The following is a 13,203-nucleotide window of genomic DNA, read 5'->3' on the forward strand; positions in this document are numbered from 1 at the left end:
AACCAAGCAGTACGGTGTTGTAGATGGTATTTCATTAGGAAGGGTGGAGGTGGGGGGAGGGACCAAGCATTGGGGCACCTACTCTGTGTAGAAAGGCGCTGTGCTAAGGGAGCACTTTACAAAAAGTACCGCATTGGATTTTCACAACCACCCCGGGAGGCAGGCACAATTATCCCCATTTTGCAAATGAGGAAACTGAGGCAAATAGAGGCAAAGTAACTTGCTCAGGGTCACACAGCTGGTGAATGTTTGAGATTGGTTTTGAACTTGGGTCTTCCTGAATCTAAGCTGAGGGATCTAGCTACCCTAGCAAGACAGGTTGTTAAAGTAGGGCAACCTGAGGGAGAAAGGGGGCAGCAGAAAGAAAGCCAAGACAAGGAAAGCATTTCCAGAGTAAGTTGGAGACATGTTGGAAGAGTTAGTTAACCCTACATGTGCTGGCAAGAAGAGGGATGGCTCTCTGTTCTCTCTGGGGCAAACAACAAAGATTTAGGTAACCCCAATATGCTTAAGTGAAATCATGCTACATCCTCTATCAAAAGGGACAATTTCAGGGGCAGGTAGGTGGCAGGTAGATAAAGCACTGGCCTTGGATTCAGGAGGACCTGAGTTCAAATCCAGCCTCAGACACTTGACACTTACTAGCTGTGTGACCCTGGGCAAGTCACTTAACCCTCATTGTCCCCACCCCCCCACCCCCAAGGGACAATTTCAGATTCTCTGGCTGGGCTTCAGATGGATTTTCCTCCACTGATAGTCCTGAATTTTCTCCTGAAAATGAGTGTTTTCTAAAACGGTAATTCTGGACCATATGTGTAATTTCTTAGAAGATATAGTTTTGATATAAAGTTTTCTCTCAGGTACCAATTTTTAAAATTGTATGACATTTAATAAAAAGTAAAATGTCACCTATTTCAAGAGTGTTGATGAGTTTTCTTTGGGAAGGTCAGTAGGCACAAGTGGGGTCAGGTGTAAGTTAGCAGCCCCCCAAAATGTGACTGAGGATAGTAACAGCCAAAAGAAACCACTTAAGAGAAAGGAAGGAAAGCAGCTGGCCTAAGGGTCCATGTAGCCACATTGGAGGTGGGGGAAGAAGGCAGAGACATCCGCCCCACGGGCTGGAAGTAACTCAAGAGTACTCCCAAAGAGGTTTGGGTCCCCAATGGAGGGGTGGGGGTGACTGCTCTACCTGAAGCTTCGAGCCTCTTCAGGAGTCTGGCATCTGTCTTGCTCAAAAGCTCAGTGATTTTGACTTTAGGTGGCCGCCCACGTCCTCTTTTTACTTTGGGCATTTCCTTGGCTTTGGCCTTCTCGGTGTTGCGGGGACGACCTCGCTTGCCCGTGATGGCCTGGATGCGAGCAGGTATCTCCTCCACTGAGAGCTGTACCCATTTCAAGCCCTGGAGTGGGAGGAACAGCTGTACTTAAGTCACGAGGAGAAGACCAGGCTCGCCACTCATGCTGGTGACATGGCCCTCTGATCTCCCCAAGTGTACCTGAACAAGGCTGTGAGCCCATTAAGTACTAAGAACTATACCTCAGGGGTGTCCCGCTCTTCATAGAAATCTCCAACAGGCATCCTAGGGCTGAAACTGAAATGCTCCCGGCGGACATGGTGTACCACATTTCGACTCAGGTACTGGGAGGAGAACAAGACATTTCTGAAGATGCCAGGCCTCCTCTGGGCCCCACCGACAGACTCTAGCACATTCCCTAAGGCAGACTAAGGTAAGGGGTGGGGGGAGATGAGAGCAGGAGGGTAGGAAACCTTGCCCATGACAGACCTAGGTGAGCTTCTCAGACCTGCCCAGAGGATGCCAGAGACTGTTCTGTTACCTTAATCACTTCTGGAAACTGCTTCATCCTCTTCCCACAGGGACCATAGTACCACGTCTCCCCCTGCCACCGGTGGCTGCCCTTCTTGATTCGAACCTCTCTTCGCCATCTGTCATGGAAGCACACGGCCCCTGCCGCCACGTCACCCACCCTCCTACACCCACCCCACCTACCACGGAGCAGCAAGCTCTTTGTGACCACCCTGTCTAATGGCAGTGGGGGATGGGTAAGGGTGTGTGTGTGTGGGGGGGGGGTGTTTAAGAGCCCAAGAGACCATCGGGTTTAACCCCACTCATTTTATAGATGGGGAGACTGAGGCCCAGAAAAAAAAAAAGTTCAGTGACTGACTCCAAGTCACAGCAGTGTCAGAAGTGGAATCTAAACCTGGGTCTTCCTGGTTCCAGTGCCAGCGTCCCACTACAGTAGGATCTAGAGGCCAAAGGATGACAGCAGGGAGCTTGTAGGACATGCTCCTGTCAGCTCGAGAGAGACTTTAAGTCTGCTCTTGCGTGGTCAGGCAGCTGAGACTCAAACTATCAATGCCCTTCCTGGTGTCTCACAGGTTAGAGCTACTGGGATTTAGAAAGGAAGCTGGGAACAGGATAAAAAAGGAGAAAGGGAAAGGGTGTAGACATGGGCAGGCCGGAGAGAGCTCACTACTTACTCCAGGCAATGACTCAGGGGACAGGGCTTGGGTAGGAACTCTGCATTCCCAGCAGCATCACTGCTAGCAGCCAGCTGAGCCTGCTCTTCCCCTAAACCTTCTAACCACCGCACAGGTTTGGGGTCCCCCCACCCAGGGAGGCAGCCCCAAGATGGGGCAGCTAGCTCCTTCCCTCCAGTCTCACCCTGTCCCTTCCCCTACTCCTCCACAAACCACCCAAATCCACATCTGCTGCCACTCCACCCCCAAAGCCTGCCCCAGCCCAGCCTAGCTGGATGACTCAGAGATCTGGGGCCACCTGCCGGGCCTGAGGGAGGAGACGACTGAGCCCCTTGGGCAGAGCTAGCTGTGGGGGTGGAAGACAGGCTACCACGTGGTAGGGAAGGAGGAAGGGTAGGAAGAGACAGGACTGGAGGAGAAAGGCATAGGAAGTTCAGCCTCTCATGGAAAAAATACAACTTTGTAGACACTTGCCCAATCTATCTGGCTTAGTTTCTAGGTTTAAAGAATGTCCCCTCCTCTTAGGCTTTTCAAAATTAAAGACCGGAGCACCTACCCATGCTGAAGGGGAAATCGAACCTCCTCTGGGGTGGCAATCCGTCTCCGCAGGACATCTCCTGAGGGAAAAAGTGGGCAATACCCAAGGGGGAAGAAACTGGTGAAACAAGTGTATTGGAAAGAACACAGAAGGAATTCAAAGGTTAAGAATACTGGGTTTGCACCCCAGCTTTCTGCTACTTTTTCTGGGACCTTGAGCAAGTCATTTCCCTCATCTATCAAAGTGACTACCTCATCCCTGAAGAGGGGAGGAGGCCAGGGCGCCAGGCTGCACGAGCTGTCAGCTGTTCAGGCTCAACTGGCTACCTGTTTTTCTTTTGTTACAAGGGAAAGCTCACTTGGGGCAGGAAGGGATGACTGACATAAAAACCGAAAGGCATTAACCCTCTCAGACTCTCAGCTAAAGCCTGAATGGGAGCAGCCAACCACGCTGGGTACAAGGCACTGTTACCTGTGAGCAGACAGTCTGGGCAGGCCCACAGGTGGAATGGGAAGGCACTTACCGTTGCCAGAAGCACCGCCTCCTCCCCCAGCCTTGTCTCCAAGGTCAGGGGTGCACCCAGGACCACTGCTCCTGTCCGTGTCCGTGTCCTCCGGGGACAGCTGAGCCGGGGCTGACTGTTCAAGAACAGACGACGTGTCCTCCGGGGACAGCTGAGCCGGGGCTGACTGTTCAAGGAGAGACGATGTGTCCTCTGGGGAGACGGCTGACGCCCCCGTCTCCTCTTCTTCCTGTTCTGGATCACTCCCATTATTCAGCTCAAAGCTGCCATCTAGAACCAGAAAGGCCAAAGACTCCATTAATAAGGGAAGAATGACATCAATCCCCCACCTCGTCATCCCCATGGTCACTTCCTCTTTCGTTTCTGGGGATGAAAGGGCAATGGCTGTTGTTACTGTGGGCTCCTGGAGGGCCACTGCTTAGCTCAGTGCCCGGTGCATAATAAGTGCTTGTTGCTTTGACTTTCAGAGTCACCGGAGCCCTTTGAATGCCTCTCCCCTTCACTGACCTCATGGCTTCCCATTCCTAAATCCTCCTGAGCAAAGGATGGATGGCTGAAGATCCTGCTTCCAGAACTGCCTCCATGCCCTCTGTTTCTACCTTCCAACACAGAGGCTTATTTTCCCACAGCCTTTATCAATCCCACCCAATTATCTCCCAGATGTGCACCTTGTAAGACAGACTCCCCTAGGACAGGAGGTGAGCTGGGGTTGGCAAAGATTGAGGCTGAAGTCTGGCTGTCATCAGCCAGGAGACTGAAAGCAGCAGAATTGTTGAGGGAGGGGCAATCGAGAGCTGAGATGTCTGGGCTGTCTCCAAGGGGCAGCTTGTCCTCTTCACCCACCAGCTCCGAGTCATCCATCCCGTAGAGCCCACCAGTCCCTGGGTCTGTTGACAGAAAAGGCAAGGAGAAGAGCAAGTTATTGAAAAATAACTCCTTTTGGGGCACGGGATCACGCCTTCTATCCTGACAGCCATGCCCATGAATATTCTGACATCAAATGAAAGGACGAATCTAACTGACCATTCAGGGGTGTGTGGGGAGGGGGAGGCCAGGGAGCTGGCAGCTCTGCACTAACCCAAAGAACAGTACTTAACTGCTAGTTGTTCTCACACACTGACAGGAGGGGATAGGAGAAAGTGGTCCAGACAAAGTCTGAATGAACCTTGGTTCCATGGAGAAAGAGCAGAAAGAACTATTTCCCCAAAGCTGAGAATGTTGCCCTTCTACTAAGTGCAAGAACTCGACTAACTTCCTATGGTTTCCACCCAGGCTGAAAGGTCCCTGTCCAACAGGCTGCTGCATCTCAGTACCCTGAGCCAAGAAGGGCAGAAAGCCCCTTAGGAAATAAAGCCAGTTCGAGTTTGGTCTACCCAAAGGTTTGTGTCTCATTTTTAGACTGCTGTACAATTCAGCAATATTCGTGAGATTGGGAGCCTCAAAGTTCCCCGTGCTTCCCCCAAACTGTCAATTCTTCCCACGTAGCATATGGGTAGCTGTAGAATGACTTAAGCCTCCAAGCCCACCTGGGGCCAGTGAGTCAAAGGGCTCCAGCGGATCTTCATCGAGGATAGGAGAGTCTTCCAGTTGTTCAGGAAGCTGTGAGGGGTCGTCCAGGCAGCTCACTGTCGGGTCAGGGACCAGGACCGAGACGTCTTGGTGCAGTGATTCCACAGAAGGGGCGGAGCTATCATAGCCACAGATCTTCAGTTCTAGGAGAGTGCGGGAAAAGGTAAAGATGCCCAAGTCAGACCCTGAGATGAGCTCCCGTAACCTGTAGCAGGCAGAACAGCTTTAGCAAAAGGTCACTAACTCTGGGCAAGCAGAGGTGCCCGACAGCAGGTTCACCTAGGGCAGGGCAGAATGAGGGCATAGACAGACCTCACTCATGTTCTCAGAAGTTTTTCATCTAGAGGGAACAAGAGACAGAGAAAGCAACGACTTGGTTCTGAAGAGAATCCCTTTGGCACTTAACAGTTGGGAAGAGCCACGGCTAAGCCAGGTTGTTATTATGGGGGGGAGTGGGGGACATGGCAGGAAGGTTACCTTATATGTACGTGCTCATATAACCAGCAAAAAATGACAGATGGAATGGAAAAAGCAAACAAGCAAGACACTGAGCTCTGGACTGCTCCTTTCTCTGCCCTGAATGCCAACTGATCACAAGAGGCTTGGCAGAAACTGGGAGGGCAAGCTGACCACCTCCCTCAGGAGGACTGGCTGGCCGGCCGGCCCTATGGCCTGTGGTCCCGGGATGCTGTCTCACCCTCTTCAGTGCCACATGCCAAACAAACCCCTCCTTGGTTTTCTGATGAAGGCACTTGCAAGGATTCTTGGGGTGGGAGGGGTGGGGGAAGGGAGTGGTGGTTCCTGGCTTGCCCACCTGCCCTGCCCAGGCTGCCGGCTCCTCGTGAGCTTGAAATAATTCGACCTCCTACTCTTGAGCAGCCGCTACTGCCACAAGAACACCAGCCGCTTGGCTCTGCTGATCACCAACATGCAAATCAGCCTCCACTGCAGAGCGGGAAAGACGGGTTCTTCTTGCCTCAGGAACAGGCCACAGCCCCAAAGCCCTGCTTCTCTCCCTCCCCTCCCTGGCCCTCCCAGCCCATCCCCGTACCTGGCTGTTCTCCTTCCAGCTCCAGGCTACCCACCAAACCAGTGCCATTCTCTGCCACAATGGGAGCTAGCTCCTTATCGGCTGCCTCGCCAGGGTGTCCACCAGGTTCAGGTTCCTGGGAAGGTGCAAAACTCTGGACACTGGAGCCCAGCATAGGAGAGGGTGGTGAGGAGGTGAAGAAGCTGGAGGGTCCATTGGACATCACCTCAAAATTCTGATCAGGGAAAGAGTCATCATATAGTTCCTGTGAGTCAAAATTGAGCCCCATGGGACTCTGGGTGCCATTGGCCCAGAACTCTTGGTTACCAGCCCGCAGGTTAGTGTTTTGACTTGGGGGCGAGCCCTGGCGGCCGCCCCCAATGGAGCCATTGAGTGGATATTGTCTGTGGCCTGAGAACTGGGAGAGAAGGGGTGGATCTTTAAGGTTGTTGCCGGTACTGGCAGGTGGATATTGCGGATAGTTCCAGAGACAGTCGTAGGCCATACTGGGGTGATGGAGGTGTGAAGTGCCAGAGGAGTGGGGAGCAGAGTTCAAAATCCCTGAAGTAGTGTGAGATACAGTAGCTAAGCCATTAACATTCACATCACCATTCAAACCTGTGAGAGGGAGGGAAAGGCAAGGCGTCAGTTCTCTCTCACCAAAATGTGCCTGCCAAAAGAGCCCCGCACTGAGGGGAGGGGAGGCAGCAGGAAGGGGGGATTTCCCCTCTGCTATATTTGGCCTCTCGTCTCCAGGGAACGCCATACCCAGATACTCCTGGCCGTGAGCATAGCAACTACTGTTGAGGGGGCTGTGTTCGGGAAGCTCTGGGAAGTGGGGGGCTGGGGAGCCCCGGGAGGAAGCTGGCTGCTCTGGGTGTCGGGCGCTCCATTTTTTAGACTCCCCTCAGTGACCTCTATGTCTCCTCATCCCCGGCAGTCACCATGGGGCCATGGGGCGTCCACTGCAGGCCCTCAGAATCACTGCTGAGCTCACTTCTCACTGGGGCTGGATTGTTCATCCCTCCCCCTCCTGCCTGGCAGGAGCAGCAGAGCCGCCAGTAGGGACAGGCTCCACCTCAGCAGCACATGCAGATCCAGGCTAAGAATAGCTTTTTCAGTCACCCCAGCGACAAGATCCCAGCTCAGGGGGCTGGGCTTAGCCCCTCCTCACAGCCACTGGAGGGGAATGTGCAGGGGCACAGGGGAGGGTCAGCGTGACCAGTGATGCAGACTCCAGCTCTCACTGCCAACAGACAGGGAAGCTGGCCGCTCGGGCGCTGGAGGGGAGGGAGAGAAGAGGTACCAAGACAGGCAGGTGAACTGAAGGAGCACATACTCCATCCCTGCAGTCAATTCTGCTCAAAGACCCCAAGGCTCCCTCACGTAGAGGGCAGGAAGAGAAGACGGGCACTAAGGATCTCTTTACTTCCAGAAGAGGCATGGGGGCTTCTCTTTGCCTCCAGGATCCTGGGAAGATTAGAGGCACTTGGCAAGGCTATGGGGCAGAGCAGCTGATCAGTCAAATCCAAGCAAAGACCTAATCCGAGCAGCAAGACTTCCATTCTGAAATATACACTCCCTACTCCCTGATGAGGCACTAGCTGAATACTGAAACCCTCCAAGGGTTTGGGACAGACACAAGAGTGCACAAGTGCACTTTCCCTCCATGCCTCTCTCTAAGTGGGTCAAGCAAACTGGGGGGAAGCAAGAAACTCATCTCTTCTACCCCAGCTGCCATTAAAAACCCCACAATACCCAAGGCTCCTCTCTATGATTTCCCCACCAAACCCCGCTATCATTTAATCAGATCTGGAGCTGGAAGAGACTTAGAGGGCATAAAATCCAACCCCCTGAGGACCAAGGGGCAAAGAGCTAAGTGACTGGTCCAGGGATCCCAGCGGCCGGCAGAGGCCTTCTGCTCTGCCCACTGAAGCCAAAGCGGCATTACTCACCCTCGTAGCCTCTGGGAAGAAGCAAAGAGACAGAGCCACAAGAACAGTTTGCAATGGAAAAGCCAGGAAGCCTTCTCTAGCCTCCTCAGGCAAACCGTGGAGGCCTGACCTACTGCCTCAGTGAAACATGGAGGGGACCTTGTTGCTGCCCTGCTCCCTTGCCCTTCTTAGACGCCAGGTTCCCTGCCATACTCCCATCCCCCAGGCAGGAGCCGGCTCATGAGCCCACACCGGGATCTACAAGGAGTCAAATGGCCCATAATCTGCTCTGGAGCAGTGAAGCCCCTCCCCTGCCCAGGCAATCTCCCCTCCCTTACACTCACTTTTCCCTTGTGGAGAGAAGTTCATGGGAGACCCGTTAGTGTAGAGGCCCTCTCCTGAGGAGGAGGAAGAGGGTTTCAGTCCTGAGGCAGCAGGTGCAGGGGGAAGGCCAGGAAAGTTAAAATGGTCATTTGCCTCCATTTCTGTGGGAGGGGAAAGAAAAAAAAATACTGGAGGTTAAACAAAGTCATGTCACCTGGAATCTACCACCTACAGACTTCCTGGGGAGGAAAGCTCCCTCCATCTACAGTGTACTCACTTGCCTCCCACTACAGTCCTCCTCCTTCCACCCCATCACCACCAATGCAAGCCCCTGTTAGAAACACTCTCCAAAAGCCAGCTCTGCTCATGGATGGAATGAATAGGAAAAGCTGGCAAGAGAAGCCTTGATGCCAGAGGGTGGGGAAGACTCCCTCTGTGGCGTGAGCTGCAAGCCCAGCTCACAATCCCCATCCCAGGAATCTGCTGCATACACAATATTTTGGTCCATCCCACTTTCCTTTTCAGTTCAAGGGTGAAGAACAGGGCCAGAGACCCAACCTGGGAGGACAATGTAATCTGACACATAACCATGTTTTATGCTGGAATACCAACTTTGGCTAAAACAGCTTTTTTTGGTTATCTTGTCCATGACCCCAGATATCCTGGTAGCGAAACCAATGCTACCAAAGATCTGTTGGATCAGAAACATGAGAAGAGAACAATCAATTTGCCAGCATTCCAGAAGATGTGAATCGGGTGAGAAAAGTCAATTCTAGAGTAATGAGACTTTCTATACCTGGAAGAAACCTTAGCTATTATCTAGTCTAACCCTCTCATTCACCTAAGGCTCACAGAGGTCTAGACTTCACAATGACCAAGTGGACTCAAGCTTGGATCTCCTGACTTCTTGGTTCATGCTGTTCCCATCACACTCCCTTCTCTCCTGAAGATTCCCTACCCTAGGAAAACAGCCTGCTCTCCAGCCATGATGGAGAAGAATGTCTGAAGTGTGCACAAGTGAAATGAGGAAGGGGCAGCTAGGTGGCACAGTGGATAGAGCACTGGGCCTTGATTCAGGAGGACCTCAGTTCAAATCTGACCTCAGTCACTTGACACTTACTAGCTGTGTGACCCTGGGCAAGTCACTTAACCCCGATTGCCTCACCAAAAAAAAAAAAAAAAATGAAATGAGAAGATGGAATGAAGATCATCCTTAAATGTCTATGGTATATGGCAGCTTTGGTGGTGCAGAAAGGGGGTTATTTCAATACTTTCATTGGTGCCTGTTTGCCTTCCACAAATACAGGCCAAAAAAGCCCTTCTATGCCATAGGATTCATGACTTTCTAAGGGCTGATAACGCCCTTCCCAAGTCGGCCTCCAGATCATCATATGCAGGCACATGCTCATAAGCACACTGATCCCCAGCCTGCAGCCTGGAAGGAAGTGCCACAGCTTTCACTCTGTTAGTGAAGTATTTGGGACCCCAGGATCATCTTCTCCCACTGGTCAAGACCTTGAAGTAGACTTTAATGAAAAATGAAGAGTTTAATTCTAATGGAAATCCAAAAGAAAAAGAGAACAGAGGGAGGAAAGGAGGAAATAGGAGAGACATTTATTTTGGTTTTGGGTTTTTTTGCAGGACAATGAGGGTTAAGTGACTTGCCCTGGGTCACACAGCTAGTTAAGTGTCAAGTGTCTGAGGCTGAATTTGAACTCAGGTCCTCCTGAATCCAAGGCCAGTGCTTTATCCACTGCATCACCTAGCTGCCCCCAGGAGAGACATTTAAAGGAAAGAAAAGAGCAGAGAGGGAAGGCAGGTATTTAGTGGAAGCCAGCTCCCTCTGACACATGTTCCAGTCTCTATTGATGTTGGCATAGAGTAATTTAATGGAGTAACACTCCTCCTAATGGAAGGAATAGAGTCCTCCAGAAGAATCAAACCTAAACCATCACTAAAGCAAAGGACCCTGGAATACTGATGCCACAGATTCCTCCTGTCAAGCTCCCAAATGAGTCAAAATAAGCTAGTAATTCTTTTTGGGGGGATAGTGGGGAGGGGCAGGGCAATGAGGGTTAAGTGACTTGCCCAGGGTCACATTGCTAGTGTCAAGTGTCTGAGGCTGGATTTGAACTCAGTTCCTCCTGAATCCAGGGCCAGTGCTCTATCCACTGCGCCACCTAGCTGCCCCACTAGTGATTCTTTCAATCCTAACCCTTTATTCTTCCTATGCTACCTGTGCCTCAGCAGAGAGTCTAAGCACCAGAAAAACTCAAAAGCAAGACAATTTTATTTTGATCTCGTTCTGTTCTACCCTAGCTCCTGAGCAGGGCTGCTTTCAAAGCCTGTACCATTCATTCAGCTACAGGATTCAGGAAGTCCATTTCAGGAACTGGAGGTTCCTGAAGGCAGAAACTAGAGATGCTAAATGCTAACAATGCATCCCATCAACTTTTCTTAACCACCTTTATGAACTGTATTTTCCTGCTCTCATACACATCTTTGATCTCAACCAAGTACATATGCTCCTCCCTCCTCTTCTCCACTGACAGGCAACAGTTCACTTTCCCACTGCCCCATCCAAATCCCCAAGAAACTAGTGACCTTCTCCCTGCTGCTCTGGGAAGGCACAGTATTTCCTGTTACATAAATTAAACATTAAAAAAAAATATATGAGCAGCTGCTCCTAGAAATCAGATAAAAAGAAAGGCTGGGAAATGATCTGGTGGCCTGGAGCTGGACATTCCCTGCCCCCAGTTTCTCTGGACAGCTCATGATCAGTGTTACTTCATTTAGGAGATGCTTCTTAGGAATATAAAGTCTCCTGACCATATGCTGACCACTTCTATACTGTGCTGGGATGTTGATGTCAGGTCTGGTGGGCTATGCTATGATCTGAAATACCACCAATGTGACTATAAATGGACCTCCCAACTAAAGGGTGGGAAATGCCCTTAGCCAGACCCTCCTTATTTAGGATTCTTTTCTAACCCCCAGGTTTCAGACTATGCTAATGGTACCAGAGCACGATACAAAGGCTACAACAACCCTATCCAAGGCAATGTTCACAACCAAAGGCTGAAAGTACTTTCTGTCTTCCTTTCTAGAACCAGTATTTAACTGGGGGAAAAGGGAGAGGGGGGGGAAGAGAGTACACGGACTAGGGGTGTTGACTGAGAAATGAGGAGAGAAGAAAAGAAAGCCGGGAGGGGATCTCCCTTTGTACCAGGTGGGATCAGAGCCAGATGAATGCAGAAATCAGTCAGTGCCCAACTCTTAGAAAAGCATCCTGCACAAAGAAAAGTCCTTCTGACCAGGAAGTGAAACTAGGTAAGCACCCTGGCAGTGCTAGGCCTATGCAAATGGGTCGTTTAAAAGGGCAAGAAGTTTCATTTCCAAGAGTTAAGAAACATCTCCCTGAAAACAGAAAGCAGAAAAGCACCAACCAAAACCTTCTCTGACAAAGAGCAGCTGGCCAATGTCAGACTAAGGTGAAAAGGCTGGCAATGCACAAACGCTGAAAAGAAATAGTGCAGACTTCAACACAGGTTACACAGCTACCAGAACCAAGGCTGACACTCAGGACTCCTTGGGCCACTCCAATAATAAAAACAAGAGCAGCATTTATGCAGCACCTATAGAAAGGCCAGGCACTGTGCTCAGCATTGTTAAAAAATAGTATCTCATTTGATCCAACAACAGAGGGATATGCTATTGTTCCCATTTTACAGTCGAAGAAACTGAGGTAAATAGAGGTTAAGTGACTTGCCCAGGGTCACACTACTAGTGTCTTAGGCCTGGAGTGGAGCTCAATTCTTCCTGTCTTCAGGCTCAGTGCTCTATCTATTGTGCCACCTCTAAGATTCCACAATTACACTGTACATAGTCCTTATTCTCAACTTCCCTCTTCCTCAATAACTCTCCAAATTATATCAATGGGGTCATCTTTATTAGTTACAGAGATGAGGAATTTCTCTTCTTCACAGTAAAAGGAAATTCATTTGTTGGGTTATAACTAAGCTTTTAAACTACAGGCAACCTTGGCCAAAACTGTGTGCAATGATCTTCCATATCCATATCCCTCTTGCTTCAGCTGCCACACCCTAGTACCAAAACTGGCAGTTCCCAGTCCAATTAGAGGTGGGTATAGAACAGAACAACTGTTCCCCACCCCAAACCGGATGGAAAAGAAACCCCTAAAGATGCAGAACTTACATTCATAGTGCCCACAGCACTGAGGAAGAAGAAACCCTTTCCTCACAGCTGTAGGCTTCCCAAGACCCTCTCCTCGTCTGACAGGCTAGGTCAAGCCCCTCCACTCTGGGCCAAGCAGAAAAGAAGGCATGCTCTCTCTCCCTGACTCTGGCCTAGGCACAGTGTTCAGTGGGAGCCAATCTCATTAAAGTGTGTTCTCTGTAGTCACCCCTGTCCCTCTAGCAAACCCCAACTCAAATTCCATCTATTACAGGAAGCCTTTCCCAAGCCCTCTTAATTCTAGTGCTTTCCTCTTATTATTTATCCTGTCTCTAGCTTGTTTCCATGCTGTCTTCCCCATTAGATTGTGAGTTCCTTGAAGACAAGCACTATCTTTGCCTCTTTCCCCATCACTTGACACAGTGCCTAGCACAGAGAAGGCACTTAATAAATGGTTTTTGATTAAGAACAAAAGGGAGCTTTTGTTTTTAAAGAAAGTCAGGAGGGAGAAGCAGGTTGCACTAAAGGGATTCCCAAGTGATGTGCCAAGGCCTAGAGACCCAGGTGACCAAACAGACAGAGACAAAAAAG

General features: G+C 50.5%; 1 protein-coding gene across 1 annotated transcript in view; it reads right to left on the reverse strand.

The window, feature by feature from the left end:
- Positions 1 to 13,203, reverse strand: part of BAZ2A (bromodomain adjacent to zinc finger domain 2A) — a 34,304-nt gene that overhangs the window by 11,057 nt on the left and 10,044 nt on the right. The window contains 9 exon segments of the mRNA XM_043966335.1: positions 1,190 to 1,400; positions 1,538 to 1,639; positions 1,837 to 1,945; positions 3,057 to 3,117; positions 3,562 to 3,831; positions 4,230 to 4,448; positions 5,088 to 5,273; positions 6,182 to 6,778; positions 8,439 to 8,579. Of these exon segments, the coding sequence (XP_043822270.1) occupies positions 1,190 to 1,400; positions 1,538 to 1,639; positions 1,837 to 1,945; positions 3,057 to 3,117; positions 3,562 to 3,831; positions 4,230 to 4,448; positions 5,088 to 5,273; positions 6,182 to 6,778; positions 8,439 to 8,577 (1,894 nt within the window). The 5' untranslated portion in view covers positions 8,578 to 8,579.

Source organism: Dromiciops gliroides, chromosome 5 (assembly GCF_019393635.1).
Source record: "Dromiciops gliroides isolate mDroGli1 chromosome 5, mDroGli1.pri, whole genome shotgun sequence".
NCBI lineage: Eukaryota > Metazoa > Chordata > Mammalia > Microbiotheria > Microbiotheriidae > Dromiciops > Dromiciops gliroides.